Below are 19,460 nucleotides of genomic sequence, written 5' to 3' on the forward strand. Positions count from 1 at the left end.
AACATTTTCAATTAACCAGGCTGCAAGTTCGCTGGATTTTATTAGAATCCAGGGATAAGATGATAGTGCTGTAAACATTGGAGCCATGATACAAGATCGGCCATGATCGTCAGAATGGCTGATCAGGTTCAATGTTTTAATTATTGTATTAAGATGGGTGGAGGTATGAGAAAGGACTGGGGAGCAACAAATTGTCTTGAAGTCAGTTGTGGATGTGGGATTGTTTTGAAACTGGTGAGATTTAATAGATATCTGATACTATTGTAGGTAGGATAGAGAAGAAAATAGACACAAAAGGCTGGAGTAACTATGTGTGTCAGGCTGCATCTCTGGAGAGAAGGAATGTTGATGTTTCGGGTTGAGACCCTTCTTCATCCTCCTTGCATTCTGCCCACCAAGCCTGCAAGGACTTTCAATGAGATTTCCGCTTATTCTTCTCCACTCTAGAAAACAAACCTAGTTTATTCACAGCAAGCTCACCATCCCAGGAACTAGTCTAACAAGTCTTAAAGCATTCCCTCCAAGCTTTTAGGCAAGAGGTTGTTAATCCTGGCTAAATTGCAGTAGCCATGGTATTAAAACCGAGTAATGGTTTGTGTGCTGCTAGACTGTTTTGGTCAAGTTAAATGTGCTTTTGCAGAACTGGGACAAGCTGCTGAACGGCGCCAGTTTGTCTGTGGCCTAGATAAGAGCTGCAGGGAAAGAATGGGACATCTGCAGTGTCCTACAATAAGGTGTAAATTGCATGGAACTGATTAGGTCAATGCAAACCAGATATACATAGTGTATATAATGTTGCAAAGCCTTATTTGGATAGTTGTTGATTGGTTGAGATGTTGAGCTTTGGCTGGGTTGTCTGAATCCCAGGGCACATGTTGCATAATTCATCTGTGTTAACTTCCATCTCGAAGCTGCACCAGATACAATGTATTAGTTACTGTGTTATTGGGTTTGGGAACGGTCTCATGTACTGTGTTAATCGATATGTGTTATTGGACTGCATAGAGACCACCCCCTTGTGGTTCGGCCCCTCAAGGTTCGGGGACCTATAAAAAGTAGCTCCCACGAGGTCCGATGCCGACCTTCTGGAAGAATGCTTGGGACTGCGTGACCTTTTGGAGTGTCTCTGTTTGCACAAGGCTAGAAGGGCTTGGCCAAGCAGATACAAGGATCAAACCTGCGATGGTTAGGTATTATATGGGGGAATTTGTGCTGTGTTATCCAAAATAAAGTTTAGTTGCTCAAGTGCTTGATTCAGTATTTTATTGACTAAAACTAGACTGGGGGGGAGCTTAGAACGAGTTAATTACAAGGTGACCAATACTCCAGGCGAGAACACACCAAGAAAAAAGCCTGCAGTCATTGGAAAACCAAAGAAAAAAAAGTTGCTGGATCACTCCAGTCAGGCAGCATCTGTGGAGTGAAGAACCGTTAAAGTTTCAGGTCCACGACATATATTTAATCAGAACCAAGTGAAGATAAAAAAATTCTTATCATCTTTCAACCATCTACAAAGATGGAAGACAGAAGGGGGTCTGCTTTTAGACAAATGACACCAACAAAAATTAATGCCATTCAGCGATGCTTACATCCCACAAACGCATCCCTGTGATTACTACATGATCCACTTCCCTTCTAACCGTAGTAACTGGTCTATTAAAAATCTATTGTCAAAACAGTGTACATTGGTCAATTGCCAAGACAGAATCAAACTGGATAAATTTCAATTCTAATGCATTCACAGCAAGCCTATACTTGCATGATTTTAAAAAAACTACAGAAATACTAGTTATTCAATTTTTTTATTTTGGATTTATAAAATTCCAGTGTCATCCATATCTCCTGTACATTTGCATATCTCCATTCAGAGTTAAGGCCAATGGGTCTTACATGGAAACTGCTTGTTCTTTGTATTGCATCAACATGGAAGACTTGAACAAGTGTGAGTAGTGAAAACAGGCCCGATTCTCAAATCCTTCATTATATCAGTAGGACAGGGATTAACAGAGGACAGAATAATGGGATGTTGAACATTAATGGTTTGAGCAAAATGGACCGAAATGGGAAAAAAGGACATGGCACCTAATGCTTGGACATGAACTTGGAAAGTGCACGGAATCTATTGTGTTGTCAGGCTGACAACACTGGCCGAGCTGCATTCTGCGAGAGAACATGGTACCAAATACACAGCTTGGTGTTTCAGGTCCACTTGAGAAAAAGGCAGTCTTAACCATTGTTCTCAGCCTGTGCCAGGGAAATGCACAGAAGCCCCCGAGAAGGTTAGCACGTTTCAAAAAGAAAAGGCAAATTTTCTTTTAACCCCAGGTAAATCAAAACATTAACAAGATATGCACTTGCACAACTGAGTATAGTCTCACCTTGAGTTTAAAGTGCCAAAGAGATAATCAGATTGTGTGTGAGGGGGGAGCATAATGGAGCCACGAGGACAACTCATTACTCACTCAAATATCAATTAATTGCTGCCTTGTCTCCAGGCATCTCCAGCATTGGGGCTGCAGCGAGGGCGCAAAGTTAAAGGGTGAATTTTTCTTTCCCAGAATTATGACAGGAATGTTTTATAAACTTGACAGTTAAATCCACAACCAGGAATTGACAAACTTAGAGTACATAATCTCTCCTCCAAAATCTAAAGATCGGGAAGCAATATTCAGATTCTGTTAAGAACAAGAGAAACTCAAAGAGGCCAAGTTTCTCTTTGTAAGTTGACAGAAAAGGTGCGGACAATTAACCTGGAAACTGCCGCAGCAAAAGTTTTTACTTCTTGGGATGCAGGTTCTGATGCAAAGGCCTCAATCACAATGAAGAGAGATTGCAGAGAACCTGTTATGGCAGAGAGAAAGTTTAATCAAATCACCTCATACCCAATGCCTTAGTGTTTTTGTTAAGTACATTATCTACTTTTGGATCTCAGCAAGTTCAGTTTCTAAAACCAACTGACCCCAAATGAAAACTATACCCACCCTCTTTGTTCAGGCAACAAGGACCCCTGTCCACCATTAAAGTTGGTGGGCAACATCTCTCAAGCTACAAAATATTCTTTGCAGACTGTGGTTCACTCTCCCGTCTCCACTCCTCCCCCTCTCCTGCCAACCTCTGGATTATCTACCATGGATAAGGGTTGATCAAACTGTGCGGGTGTTAACCAGACTGCACGCTGTTTATTAGGAGCAGAAATCCAGCAAAGATGGTTAGCAACCTGACAGTGTTGGCCTTGAATTTGTAGTGTTGGGGGAGACCTGATCAACTCCCCAGTGTTTATTTTAAACTGACTTTGGCAGTCCACACCTGCACAGGGAAACTTTAGAACCACTTTCCCCTGAATGAGATTGTTGCATCCAAATGCAAGTAGTAGATTTTATACATTCTGTCTTGAGAATGTACATCTCACCCTTCCCAAGATCTTTGGAACAACTGCACTGACTGGCCCAAAGTCAATGAGATATGTATAATATTTACACACAAGCACAGAATTCTAATAATTTAGTGTCTTTTCTATACACGAAAACTGTACAGAAACACTAAGCAAAGCAGAGGGTAGGCAAAACATCATCATTCTAATTTGTTTTGTGTTTACTTCACATAACCAATTCTTTACATACAAAAGGAAATCTACGCTACCAGGAGCAAACTTGGGGAGATAAACACACCCCTCCAGGGTAGGTAATTAAGGACTCATCCTTCATGATAGTTTGTCAGTCACTGCTCTAGCTTTGATCCATTTGCAAATGGACAGTCAGCTGAGTCTTTGGCAGTGGAATAGTTGAAGTGATTTAATTTGGCTTGATTTGATAATTTTAAATCCCCTTGGTACTCATCCACTACTGACCCTCAAGTTCCATTTACACTCTGTGCTTAGGAGTTTTTCAGCCACTATTTTATTTTTTTGGACAAAGCAACATCACAGTGTGAACAACAGCTTTCTCTCAAGGAAGAGAGGAAGCCACAAAGAGACCATGAACTTTGAAGTGGTCTTGTATCAATGGCTTAAGGAGGACTACGAGATTGGCATTAACAAGGCCAATTTAGGATTTGGGTTTTCACCATCATTCCCAAATACTGTCAGAATTACAGGTATATCCCAAGCACAGGTGTAATAACAGACTCGGGGCTCCAAAGCAACAGGCAGTGAAGGATTAAAGTGACTGCACTCTAAGGAAAACTGCAAAGGCAGGGAAAAGGATGCTGGCTCCAGGGGCAAAGAGGAGACTACAACCCACCCAGTCTTTGCTTCAAACCCCTGTAAATGTCAATTCAGCTCCAAAAATAACTGCAGAGCAAAGTTGTATGTTGGGTGCAGAGATGCAATTTGGGCTGCTAAGTGTGAAAATCATGTCAAAGCAAGTCAGCAACGGGCAGTTTCAACTTGAGTTGTGCGTGTCAGGATATGTGGAATGCTGTGGGTGCAAGAGTCACCATTACACAAGTATAAGTGTGGCTCACAGTTCTGACCTATAATCATGCTGCTTGTGTTCTTGGAAAACTTGACACAGGAAGTTGTTTTGGCTATACTAATTACTTGCTAGGCTGCTGAATTGGAATTAAACAGGAAGCACATCTTGGTAGCCCAGCTGTATGGAGTTGGGAGGGGAAGGGAAAATAGCTTTTTCCAACTCAGAATCTCTTCGGTCCCCAAGGCGAAGTCTTTGGAGCAACCGGGGCACCAAAACTTGGGAAATCTTCAGAGCTACTCATGTCTGGAGCCTAGAGAGTGCAATACAAGAGGAAAAATTCAGAAACATTGCATTTCCAATAAATCAAGCTATAAACATTCCCATTATCAACCAAATAGTTTATAACAAATGCTCAGTAGAGGGTTTGTCCTTCCATGGGACATATTGGGCAAGGCATTGTCCCTTCATTAAAGTCAAGAGATTTTTCTATGTAGGTAGGTTACAATACTTACCTTCAGCGGCGCTGCAGTTCTGCCACTGGCCTTGTGCGTGACTTTGGCGCCTTTGAGGGGGGGGGAGATTAAAATGCCGTTTTCTCCTGCCTGTCCGAGATATATTTTCTCGGGCTGCTAGCTGATGCTAAAAATTGTTCCGACTTGCTTTCTCGGATGTTTTTAAAAAAAATCGCGGGACAATTTAATCGCTGGAGTAAAATAAAAAGGCGACTTCTAACGGCGTCAACGGGACAGATCTCACGTAGGGGACAAAACATAAGTTAAGTCGTGTATTTTACATGCGCACTTCACGACGCGTGCATCGTGACGGGTAAATGACACCCAAGTGGGACAGGCCGTAAGAATTCCTTCTCAGAGGATGGAGAATCGGGGGAATTCTCCACTCCAAAGAGTTGGAGGATAGATCACTGGGAGGTAGTTGAACTTTAGAAGGTGTAAGGAATTGAGGAAGCTGGGGAAATTGTACAGAAGTGTTGGACAGATCAGCCATGATCACTTTGAATGGCAGGGCCGGCATGAGGGGCCACGTGGCCTACTTCTGTTATTATTTTTACCTCCATGTCCAGCAGGCCTCATCTGCCAAGGCACCACCTCCAGATCAGCAGAGACCAGTTGCAGCATAACGCCCATTACCATGAATGCTCCATGCTGCTATTGAAGCCCCAGGCTGACACCACACTTACTGACAAGAGTTCCTTCTCCCACAGGACCATGCACCATATGGGCCAACTGAACTGGGAACCCAAAACATCCCTTACCTTTTCTGTGCTGCTAGTCCACGGAGCATCTCTCACCACAAAGCCCTTGGAAGAGGCTTTTGGTTCATCCACACGGGATGCTGGCTTCAGGTATGCCTGCATTGCCTCATTCTCAACAACATCCGACATCTGAGGAGATAATGTTCTACAAGTGAATAACTACAGGTGCTGGAACTCCAAAACAAAAGCAGAAAACGCCAGAAATAATCGATTTGAATTTAATCCAGTTTCTTGTTCCACAGCTGTTGCTTCACCTGCTGAGGCTTTCCTGCATTTTTAGTTTTCACACAAGGACAAATTAACTAAAAGCCACCAGTCCCGAACAACTAACTCATTAAGGCTTTAAAATCAACCTAAAGAGTAAAAGTGACAAAAAAAAAACAGCCGTACAATAATGAGAATTTAATTCCTTAATCCAGGTAACCCTTGTGTCCACTCATATTAGGGATCTACATTAGTGAGATAATGCTTCTGCAGTCAGTTCATTGTTTAACTATCTGGATTTGTAAAGCCACTTTGACATGGCAAAGTGTCCCAAGAAAACATTTTCTATAAGCAGATAAGCAAAATTTAATGGGTGATGTTTCGGGTGGTATGTCACCCATTCCTTCTCTCCACCGGGTGGCGCCAGCAATGGTTGGCGGGGCTAGGGTGGCAGAAACGTTTAATCTCTTACCTCGATGGAGATGAAATTGCACCTCGATGGAGATGCAATTCCTTTCCATATCATATGTCCGTCCGCACTGCGGCCTAACATCGAGGATCTGGCAGCCTCTTGATGGGGACCTACTTCGGGAGGTCCAACAGCAGGAGCCTGTAGGACTTAATATCGCGGAGCTGGTGGACCCTGCCGGAGATCGACCTCCGAGCTCCAACTGCGGGAGCCTACAGACTTTAACATCGTGGAGCTTGCGGTCTCTGGTGAGACAGACTTCGGGAGCTCCAAGCCGCGGGGGCTTCGACCGCCCCGACACGGGGGCTTCGACAGCCCCAACCGATGGTTCGACCACCCCGACCGATGGTTTGATTGCCCAACCGTTAAAAAAATGAGGGAAGATTAAACTTTATTGCCTTCCATCACAGTGAGGAATGTGGAATCCACTGTGGTGGATGTTTGTTAACTTATGTAGTTGTGTGCCTTGGTGCTTTAAAAAAAAAAGTTTAGTATGGCTGTATGGTAACACGTGACAATAAAAGTCCTTTGAAGCCTTTGAGATGCTGCCTGAGATGCTGCAGTTACAGATTTGCTGCCTGATTGGGGAATGTGCAAGAGGCTAGAATCAAAAGGACAAGTCCTATTCATACACCTTGGAAAAGCCACTAAAACCTCTGTTGTTAAAAAGGGGATATTGTCTCTATTGGTAGACTAGCAATACTCAAATGTGCTTACATATTCCTCCTCCAGGTTTAAGAGATGGTCAATAGCCTCATCCACGTTCTCAGGCAGACCGGTCACCGTGACACGGTCCAGGTCCTCTGCCCCAGGCTGAGGAAAGCGGATGTCAACCTGCAACAGAAGCAAAAATGTGAACTTCCTGATTTGGAAAAACCCCGCAATATGCCAATCCCAGTGAAGAGCATGCAAAGTTTATCAGAGTTTATCAGAGCACATTTAGATAGAAAAAGGCTTCCAATGTTTCCAACAACCAGAAATTTTAGTTTACCGATAGATTTATTTTTTTTGAGCGAGGACCCATGCAGCCTTTCCACAACCTGCGAAATTCCTGATCTGCATTCAGTACCCCATTTCTTTCTTCACCCCCCACCCCCCCTTCCAAACTCCATCAGTCTATCACTCCATGGTACAAGATCAGCGACTTTCCCCACAGCAGCCCTGACGTTGCACGAGAACAAACTACCTATAGGCACACCAAGCCAAATCACCCGTTATCACAAGACACCAGATTGGGGTAACAGGAGCTGAATAACATCAAGCTATTCAGACCGCAGAACCAACCAATCCCCATCTACTAATACTCTCCTCCGCCTAGCGGAGCTGGTCCTTACCCTCAACAACTTTTCCTTTGACTCAAGTTCAAGTGAGTTCAAGTGAGTTTATTGTCATGTGTCCCTGTATAGGACAATGAAATTCTTGCTTTGCTTAAGCACACAGAAAATAGTAGGCATTTACTACAACCATTCCCTCCAAATCCAAGGGGTAGTTATGGGCACACGCATGGGCCCCAGCTACAGTGGCTTGCAAAAGTTTTCATACCCCTTGAACTTTTCCACATTTTGTCACGTTACAACCACAAACGTAAATGTATTTTATTGGGATTTTATGTGATAGACCAACACAAAGTGGTGCATAATTGTGAAGTGGAAGGAAAATAATACATGGTTTTCAAATTTTTTTACAAATAAAAAACTGAAAAGTGTGGCGTGCAAAAGTATTCAGCCCCCCTGAGTCAATACTTTGTAGAACCACCTTTCGCTGCAATTACAGCTGCAAGTCTTTTGAGGTATGTCTTTGCACATCTAGAGACTGAAATGTTTGCCCATTCTTCTTTGCAAAATAGCTCAAGCTCAGTCAGATTGGATGGAGAGCGTCTGTGAACAGCAATTTTCAAGTCTTGCCAGAGATTCTCAATTGGATTTAGGTCTGGACTTTGACTGGGCCATTCTAACACATTAATATGCTTTGATCTAAACCATTCCATTGTAGCTCTGGTTGTATGTTTAGGGTCGTTGTCCTGCTAGAAGGTGAACCTCCGCCCCAGTCTCAAGTCTTTTGCAGACTCTAACAGGTTTTCTTCCAAGATTGCCCTGTATTTGGCTCCATCCATCTTCTCATCAACTCTGACCAGCTTCCCTGTCCCTGCTGAAGAAAAGCATCCCCACAGCATGATGCTGCCACCACCATGTTTCAGTGGGCATGGTGTGTTCAGGGTGATGTGCAGTGTTAGTTTTCCGCCACACATAGCGTTTTGCATTTAGGCCAAAAACTTCAATTTTGGTCTCATCTGACCAGAGCACCTTCCTCCACATGTTTGCTGTGTCCCCCACATGGCTTGTGGCAAACTGCAAACGGGACTTCTTATGGCTTTTTTTCAACAATGGCTTTCTTCTTGCCACTCTTCCATAAAGGCCCGATTTGTGGAGTGCACGACTAATAGTTGTCCTGTGGACAGATTCTCCCACCTGAGCTGTGGATCTCTGCAGCTCCTCCAGAGTTACCTTGGCTGCTTCTCTGATCAATGCTCTCCTTGCCCGGCCTGTCAGTTTAGGTGGACGGCCATGTCTTGGTTAGTTTGCAGTTGTGCCATACTCTTTCCATTTTCGGATGATGGATTGAACAGTGCTCCGTGAGATGTTCAAAGCTTGGGATATTTTTTTATAACCTAACCCTGCTTTAAACTTCTCCACAACTTTATCCCTGACCTGTCTGGTGTGTTCCTTGGGCTTCGTGATGCTGTTTGTTCACTAATGTTCTCTAACAAACCTCTGAGGACTTCACAGAACAGCTGTATTTATACTGAGATTAGATTACACACAAGTGGACTCTATTTACTAATTAGGTGACTTCTGAAGGCAATTGGTTGCACTGGATTTTATTTAGGGGTATCAGAGTAAAGGGGGCTGAATACTTTTGCACGCCAAACTTTTCAGTTTTTTATTTGTAAAAAAATTTGAAAACCATGTATCATTTTCCTTCCACTTCACAATTATGCGCCACTTTGTGTTGGTCTATCACATAAAATCCCAATAAAATACATTTACGTTTGTGGTTGTAACGTGACAAAATGTGGAAAAGTTCAAGGGGTATGAAAACATTTGCAAGCCACTGTATGCCTGCTCTTTGTTGGGTACGTCGAACAATCCTTGATCGAGGCGTACCCTGGCCCTATCCCCGAACTCTACCTCCGCTACAATGACGACTGCATTGGTACTACCTCCTGCACCCATGCAGAACTTACTGACCTCATCCATTTCACCACTAACTTCCATCCAGCACTCAAATTCACTTGGACCATTTCCTACATCTCGCTACCGTTTCTAGACCTCACCATCTCCATCGCAGGTAACAGACTACTGACCGACATCTACTATTAACGCTTTGACTCCCATGGCTTTCTGGACTACACTTCTTCCCACCTTGCTTACTGTAAGGACTCTATCCCCTACTGCCAATTCTCCGTCTACGACACATCTGCACCCAGGATGAGGCGTTCCAAACCAGGGCATCGGAGATGTCCTCATTCATTAGGGAACGGGGGATCCCCTCTTCTACTATAGATGAGGCTCTCACCAGGGTCTCCTCTATATCCTGTAGCTCCGCTCACTCCCCTTCCCCCTACTCGCAACAAGGACAGAGTCCCCCTTGTCCTCACCTTCCACCCTACCAGCAGTCGCATACAACATATACTCCTCCTACATTTTCGCCACCTCCAACGGGATCCCACCACTGGCCACATCTCTCCTCCCCTTTCTGCTTTCCGCAGAGACCGTTCCCTCTGTAACTCCCTGGTCAATTCATCCTTTCCCACCCAAGCCACCCCCTCCCTGGTACTTTCCCTTGCAACCGCAGGTAATGCTACACTAGTCGCTTTACCTCCCCCCTCGACTCCATCCAAGGACCCAAGCAGTCTTTCCGGGTGAGGCAGACCTGCACTTCCTCCAACTCATCTATTGCATCCGCTGTTCCAGGTGTCAACTACTCTATTGATCGGTGAGACCAAGCGTAGGCTTGGCGATCGCTTTGCCCAACACCTCCTCTCGGAATAACCAACGTGATCTCCCGGTGGCTCAGAACTTCAACTCCCCCTCCCATTCCAAATCCGACCTTCCTGTCCTGGGCCTCCTCCATGGCCAGAGTGAGGCCCACTGCAAATTGGAGGAACAGCACCTCATATTTCGCTTGGGTAGTTTACACCCCAGCGGTATGAACATTGACTTCAATTTCAGGTAGTCCTTGCTTTCCCCCTCCTTCTCCTTCCCCTCCCCAGCTCTCCCACAGCCCACTGTCTCCACCTCTTTCTTTCTTTTTCCTGCCCCCCCCCCCCCCCCGACATCAGTCTGAAGAAGGGTCTCGACCCAAAATGTCACCTATTCCTTCGCTCCATAGGTGCTGCCTGCTCCGCTGAGTTTCTCCAGCTTTGCCTACCAGCTTTTATTGATGATTGCTTTGGATACACAGGCGTGATAAATCTACACATAAATTTGAAAGACAGTCCAATTGATGTATAAACTGCTGACCCTAGCTTCTCACCTGATTCAGAGCCAATTCTCCTTTCTCACAACAGATTCCATCTAGCACGTTTTGATCTCAGTGGCTGCACAACAGATTCTGCCCGACCTTCATCTGCACTTTCATTCGTCTCCTTCTGAGGCAATGACAATTTTTTACCCCACACAATACAGCACTTTGTTCTGGCCACTGGGACGAACTCACCCGACGTTGAACACAACATGGCAGCCTACCTTGAAGTCCTCCATGATTTTGCGGATGCCTTTCCCACGGGCACCAATGATACGAGCATGAACTTTGTGGTTGACTGCAACATCCTCGGAAATCATTTCCTCCAGCTCAGAAACTATTTTCATGATGGCTTTCTTGGCAGCTTCCGTATTTTTCTCATAACCGATAATAGTTATCTGATCCTACAGCAGAGAAGTGGACCCAGGTTACACATAATAATGGAGCATATTTGCGCATTGCAGCAAATGGATTGCTTGGGCTAAAATTCACCACCACCATTTCTGACACATTCTCAGAGCGACAGCACTTCAAGTAACACTGAAGATCAAAAAACCTGAAGCTGCTGGAGACCCAAAACAAAAAGAAAATGCTGGAAACATTCAGCAGATCAGGCCACATCTACGGCACAGCAAAGAGTTAACAGAAGGGCAAAGACCCTTCAGATTTCTGCCGAGTGTCTCAGTGTCTCCAGCAATTTTTGGTTTTTACTCCAAATAACAGGCAGAAGTGGATCACTGCACTCCCTCCAACAGCAGGTTTGAAACCAGACTGACCTATCTGGTATCGGCCAGTGCTAGGCGATACTTTAACCTCAAACCACCTGGTATATGCTTTTATTCCTCTTATTTACTGATCCAGCCACCCTATAAACATGCAGTTGGTCACCAGCTACCCACGCCACTCCCTCTTAAAGATGGGAATGCTTAACCCTGGTAACTGGACTCAAACAAAATGAACTACAAGACTGATTAAAGCTGCCATTCCACGTGTGATCACCCATTGCAGAGAGCAGAGAGTTCCTCAGAGATGCCTCAGGAACATTCTCAGTTGCTGAATTAGTTAAGATGATTTGTAATAAAAATGGCCACTGGTAGTCCCACCTGGGGATTTGGGGGGTTCACCATCGTAGTACCCTGGAGGTTGCAACTTCCAAAATGGAATGACTAGGAGGAACCCCATACCTGATTTTCATCATTCTTGTCAGGGAACTGCACATTCACATCATGATCAATACGAATCTGGGTAATCACTGCACCCTTCCTTCCAATAATCTTTGGGTGATAGCGTGGATCCACAGCGATAGTCAACTTGAAACTTCTCAATGCCTTGAGGAAAGAAAAACAGGCAAATTCAAACTCAGCCAGACAACCCGTGCATGGACATGGGATGTGGACATCTGATGCACTCAGAATTATTCCTGCTCCAAGCCTTGGTACTACTACAAGTCCAGGTCCCGCAATTACACAGGCTAAATCAGTTTAGCGCAACGTCTGTCATTTCAGAAAGCAGCCAAAGATTTGAGAAAATACTCACTACTCACGCACGGTTGTGATCCATTGACTTGGATCAAACCCAACTTTAAATGGCAAAGAATCATACCACCATAGTCAATTTTATTCATCACATACACCCGAAGGTGCAGTGAAATGAATTTACCAGCAGCGATACATTTTATCGTGTATTGTGTGTTTTTAAGTGTAACACAGACATCCACCACAGCATTCTTCACTGTGGTGGAAGGCAACAAAGTTCAACTAGTCCTCCTTGTTCAGCTGTATTCGAGGCCATAAACCCTCCATACTCGCCGCTACGGACAGCCCGATGTACAGGCCCTCTCCTCGGGATGATTGAAACTCTGACGTCGGGGCGGTCGAACACAGGTCTTGAATTCATGAGGTCCCGAATCTGCACTTTCCTACCGGAGACAGCGGCTTCAGAAAGTTGTAGGCCGCAGGCTGGCGGTCGGAACTCTTCTCCGCCGATCCCCGGCGAGGGAACCCAGGCTGCGGATGGTAAGTCCACGCCACGCCCGTGGTCAGATGCTCCGCAGACCATAGCCCCATGATGCCAAAGTCACCAGGCCAGCGATCGGAGCACTCCTCTCTGGCAACCCCCGAAAAGGGTTCGCCTGTTCTGCAATGGAAAGTCCACGCTGCACCTGCTGCCGATGCTCCGGGCCCGACTCCAGGAAAGGCCGCTCCAATCCATGGTGTTAGGCCGCGAGGGAGGCAACATGGAAAAAGTCGCCTCTCCGTGGAGGAGGCAACCGAAAGCGGTTTCCCCCTTTCCACTCCCCACCACCCTCCACACAAGACACACCAAGAGACATCAAAACAAACACTTGGACACAAAAAAAAAGTAGAAATAATGAACACGCTGCTGGCGTGGTAAAATGGTACCAATTTTATCTTAAATTGGACAAAACAGTTTATTTCATTTAAGATCATATATAGCCTGGATTGACTGCCGCAACAAACAAATGAGCATCTGAACCTTCCACACATCGAGTCAGTTCTTCCAACACTTCAAACCCAGCATCAAACAAACCAAACATAGCTGGAGCAGGAACCAATACTCAACAACATTATCTCAACATCACTGACGGCATTTTGGCATCCCACTGCTTTTGTAGTGAAATATCAGAATAACCAAGATCCTATTGTACTGTACAAAAGGGACGGATTGCATCTTATCAGGTGTGGGACTAGCTGTCTGGCAGGCAGGTTTGCCACTGCTACACGGGTGGTTTTAAACTGAATAAGGGGGGTGGGGTGTCGAATGGGATAGTGGAGGATGGAGTTAAAGGGAAAGGGTTTCTTAAATGTGTGAGCGAAGAGACAGAGAGGTGTAAAATGAGGGTAGAAGCAATAGGTAGCAAGGTGAAAAGTAAAAGTGGCAGGCCGGCAAATCCAGGGCAAAAAATCAAAAAGGGCCACTTTTCAGCATAATAGTATAAGGGGTAAGAGTGTTGTAAAAACAAGCCTGAAGGCTTTGTGTCTCAATGCAAGGAGCATTCGTCATAAGGTGGATGAGTTGAATGTGCAGATAGCTATTAATGACTATGATATAGTTGGGATCACAGAGACATGGCTCCAGGGTGACCAAGGCTGGGAGCTGAACATCCAGGGATATTCAATATTCAGGAGGGATAGACAGAAAGGAGGTGGGGTAGCGTTGCTGGTTAGAGAGCAGATTAACGCAATAGAAAGGAAGGACATTAGCTTTGAGGATGTGGAATCGATATGGGTAGAGCTGCGAAACACTGAGGGGCAGAAAACGCCAGTGGGAGTTGTGTACAGGCCACCTAACAGTAGTAGTGGAGTTGGGGATGGCATCAAACAGGAAATTAGAAATGCGTGCAACAAAGGTAAAACAGTTATAATGGGTGACTTCAATCTACATATAGATTGGGTGAATCAAATTGGCATGGGTGCTGAGGAAGAGGATTTCTTGGAATGTATGCGGGATAGTTTTCTAAACCAACATGTAGAGGAACCAACAAGAGAGCAGGCTATTCTAGACTGGGTATTGAGTAATGAGGAAGGGTTAGTTAGCAGGTACACAAAATTGCTGGGGAAACTCAGCGGGTGCAGCAGCATCTATGGAGCGAAGGAAATAGGCGACGTTTCGGGCCGAAACCCTTCTTCGGTTCCCTTTTGAACAGGGTTAGTTAGCAGTCTTGTTGTGCGTGGCCCCTTGGGCAAGAGTGACCATAATATGGTTGAGTTCTTCATTAGGATGGAGAGTGACATCGTTAATTCAGAAACAAGGGTCCTGAACTTAAAGAAAGGTAACTTGGAGGGTATGAGACGTGAATTGGCCAAGATAGACTGGCGATTGATTCTTAATGGGTTGACGGTGGATATGCAATGGAAGGCATTTAAAGACTGCATGGATGAACTACAATTGTTCATCCCAGTTTGGCAAAGAAATAAATCAGGGAAGGTAGTGCATCCGTGGATAACAAGGGAAATCAGGGATAGTATCAAAACAAAAGATGAAGCGTACAAATTAGCCAGAAAAAGCAGCCTACCAGAGGACTGGGAGAAATTCAGAGACCAGCAGAGGAGGACAAAGGGCTTAATTAGGAAAGGGAAAATAGATTATGAAAGAAAACTGGCAGGGAACATAAAAACTGACTGCAAAAGCTTTTATAGATATGTGAAGAGAAAAAGATTAAAGTTAAAACAAATGTAGGTCCCTTGCAGTCAGAAACGGGTGAATTGATCATGGGGAACAAGGACATGGCAGACCAATTGAATAACTACTTTGGTTCTGTCTTCACTAAGGAAGACATAAAAAATCTGCCGGAAATAGCAGGGGACCGGGGGTCAAATGAGATGGAGGAACTGAGTGAAATCCAGGTTAGCCGGGAAGTGGTGTTAGGTAAATTGAATGGATTAAAGGCCGATAAATCCCCAGGGCCAGATAGGCTGCATCCCAGAGTACTTAAGGAAATAGCCCCAGAAATAGTGGATGCATTAGTGATAATTTTTCAAAACTCTTTAGATTCTGGAGTAGTTCCTGAGGATTGGAGGGTAGCTAATGTAACACCACTTTTTAAAAAGGGAGGGAGAGAGAAAACGGGGAATTACAGACCAGTTAGTCTAACGTCGGTAGTGGGGAAACTGCTAGAATCAGTTATTAAAGATGGGATAGCAGCACATTTGGAAAGTGGTGAAATCATTGGACAAAGTCAGCATGGATTTATGAAGGGTAAATCATGTCTGACGAATCTTATAGAATTTTTCGAGGATGTAACTAGTAGAGTGGATAAGGGAGAACCAGTGGATGTGTTATATCTGGACTTTCAGAAGGCTTTCGACAAGGTCCCACATAAGAGATTAGTATACAAACTTAAAGCACACGGTATTGGGGGTTCAGTATTGATGTGGATAGAGAACTGGCTGGCAGACAGGAAGCAAAGAGTAGGAGTAAACGGGTCCTTTTCACAATGGCAGGCAGTGACTAGTGGGATACCGCAAGGCTCAGTTCTGGGACCCCAGCTATTTACGATATATATTAATGATTTGGACGAGGGAATTGAATGCAACATCTCCAAGTTTGCGGATGACACGAAGCTGGGGGGCAGTGTTAGCTGTGAGGAGGATGCTAGGAGGCTGCAAGGTGACTTGGATAGGCTGGGTGAGTGGGCAAATGCATGGCAGATGCAGTATAATGTGGATAAATGTGAGGTTATCCACTTTGGTGGCAAAAACAGGAAAGTAGATTATTATCTGAATGGTGGCCGATTAGGAAAGGGGGAGATGCAACGAGACCTGGGTGTCATGGTACACCAGTCATTAAAAGTAGGCATGCAGGTGCAGCAGGCAGTGAAGAAGGCGAATGGTATGTTAGCATTCATAGCAAAAGGCTTTGAGTATAGGAGCAGGGAGGTTCTACTGCAGTTGTACAGGGTCTTGGTGAGACCACACCTGGAGTATTGCGTACAGTTTTGGTCTCCTAATCTGAGGAAAGACATTCTTGGTTCACCAGACTGATTCCTGGGATGTCAGGACTTTCATATGAAGAAAGACTGGATAGACTCGGTTTGTACTTGCTAGAATTTAGAAGATTGAGGGGGGATTTACAGAAACTTACAAATTTCTTAAGGGGTTGTACAGGCTAGATGCAGGAAGATTGTTCCCGATGTTGGGGAAGTCCAGAACAAGGGGTCACAGTTTAAGGATAAGGGGGAAATCTTTTAGGACCGAGATGAGGAAAACTTTTTTCACACAGAGAGTGGTGAATCTCTGGAATTCTCTCCCGCAGAAGGTAGTTGAGGCCAGTTCATTGGCTATATTTAAGAGGGAGTTAGATGTGGCCCTTGTGGCTAAAGGGATCAGGGGGTATGGAGAGAAGGCAGGTACAGGATACTGAGTTGGATGATCAGCCATGATCATATTGAATGGCGGTGCAGGCTCGAAGGGCCGAATGGCCTACTCCTGCACCTATTTTCTATGTTTCTATTTTAAGGTTAGGTACTCTTGTTCTGGGTCATTTACAAAATTGTAAAAGCTATGCCAGGTATCTGGGTTATGCAAGAGGGTTCTGGTCTAGGCAGGGCAATGGGAAACTTGCAATGAGGTCTACGGACACAAGGGAGATCGGAGTTTGGACATCCTGAGGAATCTGCTTACCCGGTCCTCCTGCTCCATCTGCAGCTCCTTCACACGCTCAAGCAACCCCTCTCGGGCTCGGTCCAGGTGAGATGCCAGCCCGGTGATTTTAATAATGTCAGACTGGTCCTCATGAGGGGGAACAGCAATGTTCACCTGAGTTTAAGAAAAAATATCAGTTGAACAATAAAATATCTGCTCACAAAACAAGGTGATGACCCCAGATCATCATGCAATGGAGGGCTCTGAAGGCTCCATCATAATGTTCAGTAGAAACAAAGATCGACACACAAAAGGGCAAAGCAGCTACAACCACAGATACAGTAGCCATTAATACAAATAAAAAATAAGACTTCAGGAACTATTTTAAACTAGCAATTGTAGTTAGCTGGTAGGTTAATTGGCCATTGTTAAAATATCCCTGGACATGCAGGTGAGTAGTAGAATCCAGAGAGTCGACAAGAATATGAAGAAAATAAAATATTAATGTAGGAATAGTACAAATGGGTGGTTGAAGATTAGCATAGTGGGCTGAAGGACCTGTATCCATGCTGCACGTCTTTATAACCGAGTCTAATGCGTGTTGTAATGCATAAAAGCACAACTTAGAATATGGCTTTTCAAACACACCAATGTTGAAATCTGCTTCCAGGCACTTGGATACAGTGGTTTAATGCTTAAGTGTAATTGCCAACGAATGATTAATTTGCAGTAATTAATACAGGATGTGGGCAGTACAGGTTTGAATTCTATTTTGAGAAGCTCCAAGCAACATTCAATTTTCCTGTACATGGTACTTCCTCCAGGAAAACATTACACGGGCAGCCACAGTGGCGCAGCAGTAGAGTTGCTGCCTTACAGCACCGGACACCCGGCTTCAATCCCGACTACAGGTGCTGTCTGTATGGAGTTTGTACATTCTCCCCGTGACCTGTGTGGGTTTTCTCCGTGATCTTCGGTTTACTCCCTCACTCCAAAGACGTGTAGGTATGTAGGTTAATTGACTTTGTGTATGTGTAAATTGTCCCTAGTGTATAGGGTAGTGTTAATGTGGGGATCACAGGTCGGTACGGACACAGTGGGCCTAAGGGCCTGTTCCCGCGCTGTATCTCTAAACTAAAAGTATTTAAATAGGTATAATTAATTGAAAGATATCCATCTTGGTTTAAATTGCTCAATGCAGTAATCAAATGGAAAAATATCTGCTGCTGCATCATGCCTGGAGCTTCTGTATCAATGCGGACTATTCACCAACAATTATAGCACCTGTTGCAAGTTTTGTCTCCTCATTGAAATGCAGGTCATTAAAAGATTGCATGTACCTCCCCGAGGGACAGGAACACATGGAAATATGTTAAAAGACAATCAGGCTCAGATCCAACCTTTAAGAGATAATGCAATTAAACCAGCTCAACCCATAACCACACAACTACCTGGCAAAGGAAAACGAGCAACTAATTGTAACATAAAAAAACATTGCATTCTTTATCTCATTTACGATAAAGGTATCTATCAGAAAAGCATTATAGCCATTCTATCAGAAGAGCATTACAATAATCTCTTAAAGAAAATATGGAGGCACGAGACTGCAACTGCTGAAATTGAGCCAACAGTGCTGCTGGAAAGCAGGTCAGGCAGCATTTGCTGACTTAATTTCACATATCCACGAACCTTTGCTCCAGTGTGCTTTAAAACAGATTCTTTATCCATCCAAACTTTAACTTATTCCAGTCTTGCTTGGGTAAAGACACTGTAAACAAGTTTTCTTCCTGCTCTCCAAACCAATTCCTTGTCTACCTCTTAAGTAGATCTCTTTTTATTTATTTATTTATTTATTTTTAAAGAGCTCCAAAATTTACACCAGACGACTCAAACCGAAATGGAACATTTACCCTACCTAGCCTCCTATATTGTAAAGCAACCAATCCTGGTGTAAAGTGTGTCCTCGTTACCAAGGAACTCAAACCCATGCAGCCAAATATACCATATTTTGTAGAAAACTCGAGATAGATGTTAGAAGGGCTCTGGTCTTCCAATATGGTGACAAAGGACATTTATTGCCACATACACCAATTGGTGCAGCAAAATTTGAGTCACCATGCAGCACACAATAAGATAAACACAACACTTTAGAATTTAGCATAAAACATCCCCCCACAGCGGAATCAACGTTTCCCACTGTGAGGGAAGGCACCAAAGATCAGTCCTTGTCCTCTGTGGCTTCCGCAGTCCCCACTACAGGCCCAATGTTTCAGGCCCTCGAACAGAAGAACACTCTCAGCGGCCCGGAGCCTCCAAATCGACCGCTTCTTACCAAACAACGCGGCTTCCGAAGTCCACAGGCCTAGCTGGGCAGGGAATCAACGCTGGCAACTTCGGCGAGAGGTCCCAGGCTCCGCGATGAAAGTCAGCGCCGCCAGCGGCACGAAGATCCACAGACCACAGCTCCACGATGT

At 44.6% G+C, this 19,460-nt stretch overlaps 1 protein-coding gene across 6 annotated transcripts in view; it reads right to left on the reverse strand.

The window, feature by feature from the left end:
* Positions 1–1,783: 1,783 nt before the first annotated feature.
* Positions 1,784–19,460, reverse strand: part of LOC116979795 (high density lipoprotein binding protein) — an 82,914-nt gene continuing 65,237 nt past the window's right edge. For all 6 annotated transcript variants that reach the window (XM_033031618.1, XM_033031615.1, XM_033031617.1 and 3 more), the window contains exons 23-28: positions 17,026–17,160; positions 12,067–12,210; positions 11,107–11,286; positions 7,076–7,192; positions 5,686–5,814; positions 1,784–4,722 (exon numbers count right to left, since the gene is read on the reverse strand). In XM_033031618.1, the coding sequence (XP_032887509.1) occupies positions 4,633–4,722; positions 5,686–5,814; positions 7,076–7,192; positions 11,107–11,286; positions 12,067–12,210; positions 17,026–17,160 (795 nt within the window). In that variant the 3' untranslated portion in view covers positions 1,784–4,632. The remainder of the gene's footprint in view (positions 4,723–5,685; positions 5,815–7,075; positions 7,193–11,106; positions 11,287–12,066; positions 12,211–17,025; positions 17,161–19,460) is intronic.

The sequence above is a fragment of the Amblyraja radiata genome, chromosome 13, assembly GCF_010909765.2.
Source record: "Amblyraja radiata isolate CabotCenter1 chromosome 13, sAmbRad1.1.pri, whole genome shotgun sequence".
Lineage (NCBI taxonomy): Eukaryota > Metazoa > Chordata > Chondrichthyes > Rajiformes > Rajidae > Amblyraja > Amblyraja radiata.